The sequence below is a fragment of the Apaloderma vittatum genome, unplaced genomic scaffold (genome assembly GCF_000703405.1).
Source record: "Apaloderma vittatum isolate BGI_N311 unplaced genomic scaffold, ASM70340v1 scaffold3365, whole genome shotgun sequence".
NCBI lineage: Eukaryota > Metazoa > Chordata > Aves > Trogoniformes > Trogonidae > Apaloderma > Apaloderma vittatum.
Genome location: NW_009716317.1, coordinates 53,689 through 55,537, shown reverse-complemented (window position 1 = coordinate 55,537; position 1,849 = coordinate 53,689). Strand labels below are relative to the sequence as shown.

The 1,849-nt window shown below is 41.9% G+C and overlaps 1 protein-coding gene across 1 annotated transcript in view; it reads left to right on the top strand.

Moving 5' to 3' along the window:
- Positions 1-317: 317 nt before the first annotated feature.
- The window catches only part of ERCC5 (excision repair cross-complementation group 5), a 14,999-nt gene continuing 13,467 nt past the window's right edge, over positions 318-1,849 (top strand). Inside the window, exons 1-3 of the mRNA XM_009869467.1 lie at positions 318-405; positions 988-1,163; positions 1,658-1,773. Coding sequence (XP_009867769.1) covers positions 318-405; positions 988-1,163; positions 1,658-1,773 — 380 coding nt within the window. The remainder of the gene's footprint in view (positions 406-987; positions 1,164-1,657; positions 1,774-1,849) is intronic.

The window sequence follows — 1,849 nt, the reverse complement described above, 5'->3', positions numbered from 1 at the left end:
CGTGAGCGGTAAGCCGAGGGGCCCCTAGAGCCGTGCGACGGGCGAGCAGCTATAACGCTGCGCTTCACCGTGTTTCCTTAAAAAAAACACCTATTTTTTTCACGTACCGAAACCTGAGGGGATCGTCCGGAACCGGCCCGGCCGGCTGCCGGGGGGGCGGGCGCTCTCCCCAGCCCAGCCCCGCCCCCTTAGCCTGCATTTGCAGCGTTATTCGCGTTAATGAAGCGGACGGGGATCGCATATTCTTCGGGTTATTCCTTCTTTTTTTTTTTTGTTCCTCCTAGGTTCTTCTCTCTGGAAGTGGCTGGGAAAGGACAATGGGAGTTCAAGGACTTTGGAAACTTCTTGAATGTGCTGGGAGACCCATAAACCCAGAAATGCTGGAAGGAAAAATTCTTGCTGTTGGTATCCTTTGAAAGTAAATAAATTTGTGAGGGAGGTTATTTAAAATATTTCTCTTATTTCTGACGTGATTATTCTTTTTAAAAAATATTGAAATCCTGATGATACTTTCATAAGTAGATTCTGTGCTTTATATGTGCAATACTAAGCTTTTTGTGTACATATATATTTGTAAAAAGAGATGCTCGAAGTAAGTTACTCAGCTTTCAGATTTTGTGCTTTGTAAGTAACGTGTTGCTCTAGGTAGAAGTATAAGGTGAAAAAGTTGAAATGCTTTCGCATAAACTTTCCTATCGTATGTACTTGGTTAAATGATGGAAAGATGGGGAAACCCTTCATTTATTTGTGAAATTAACTGCTGAGGCACTAATGCACAGTTGTTTCAACTCTGCTCTTTGTCCAAGGTGATAAGGGCAAGAATTTATTTTCCAAAGTTCACAACTATTTGAATAAGTTGGTATGTGTTAAATCAAGCCTGGAACAGGGGGCAAAAGCCACTCAGTCAAATATGTGTACTTTGTAGAAACTACTAACATGTTACATATGTAAGTTTGCGTGGATTTTTCCTCTTAATGGTTCTTTAAGATATTAGTATTTGGTTGAATCAAGCAATAAAGGGAGCCAGAGATCGTGGTGGTAGTTCTGTACGAAATGCTCACCTCCTCACTCTGTTTCATCGACTCTGCAAGTTGCTGTTTTTCCGAATTCGGCCTGTCTTTGTTTTTGATGGAGAGGCACCACTTCTGAAGAGACAGACCTTGGTAAGAACCTTTGCTGAGCCCTTGCAATGCAAAGTAAGAAGAGCTGTTTTCAGTTTCCTTCCTGTGCTGCTTATGATTCTGAGCCATGAAGGATGGAAGGCCTGAAGTGCGCTGCTGTGCAGGTGTTCTTTGCAATCCCAGTCTTGCTCAGCTGTTGGAGCATGCAGCAGCCCCCTTTTGATGTGTATAGGTTTGATTTGCATAGAAATCAGATTGCAGAGAGGTAGATAATGACATAAGCCTGGGTCTTGCTCTAGAATGGACCTGAGTGCAACTCTTGTGTGCGTTTGTACCCAGAAGCTGAAAACTATTTACGGATCCCACAGAGGAGACCGACAGAGAGATTTAGACAGTCAAAGAGTGCGTCCCCATTAATGTAAGCTGAGTTAGGAGATGCTCATAGACTCAGCGTACAGAGTTATAACGCTAATTCACTTAGTACGTATCTTGCAGCATCCAACAAAATCTTATTGGTGTTAATCTTATTTTCACAGGCTAAGCGAAGACAAAGAAAGGAAGTTGCTGTCAGCGATTCCAGGAAAACTACTGAGAAACTCTTGAAAACATTTTTAAAGAGACAAGTTATAAAAAATGCGCTTACAGGCAGAAGGCAAGAATAAAAATTACTTTCCCCTTGTTCATAAGTGGTATATAAGTTTTAATGTAGTTGTTAATCACAGTTGTGT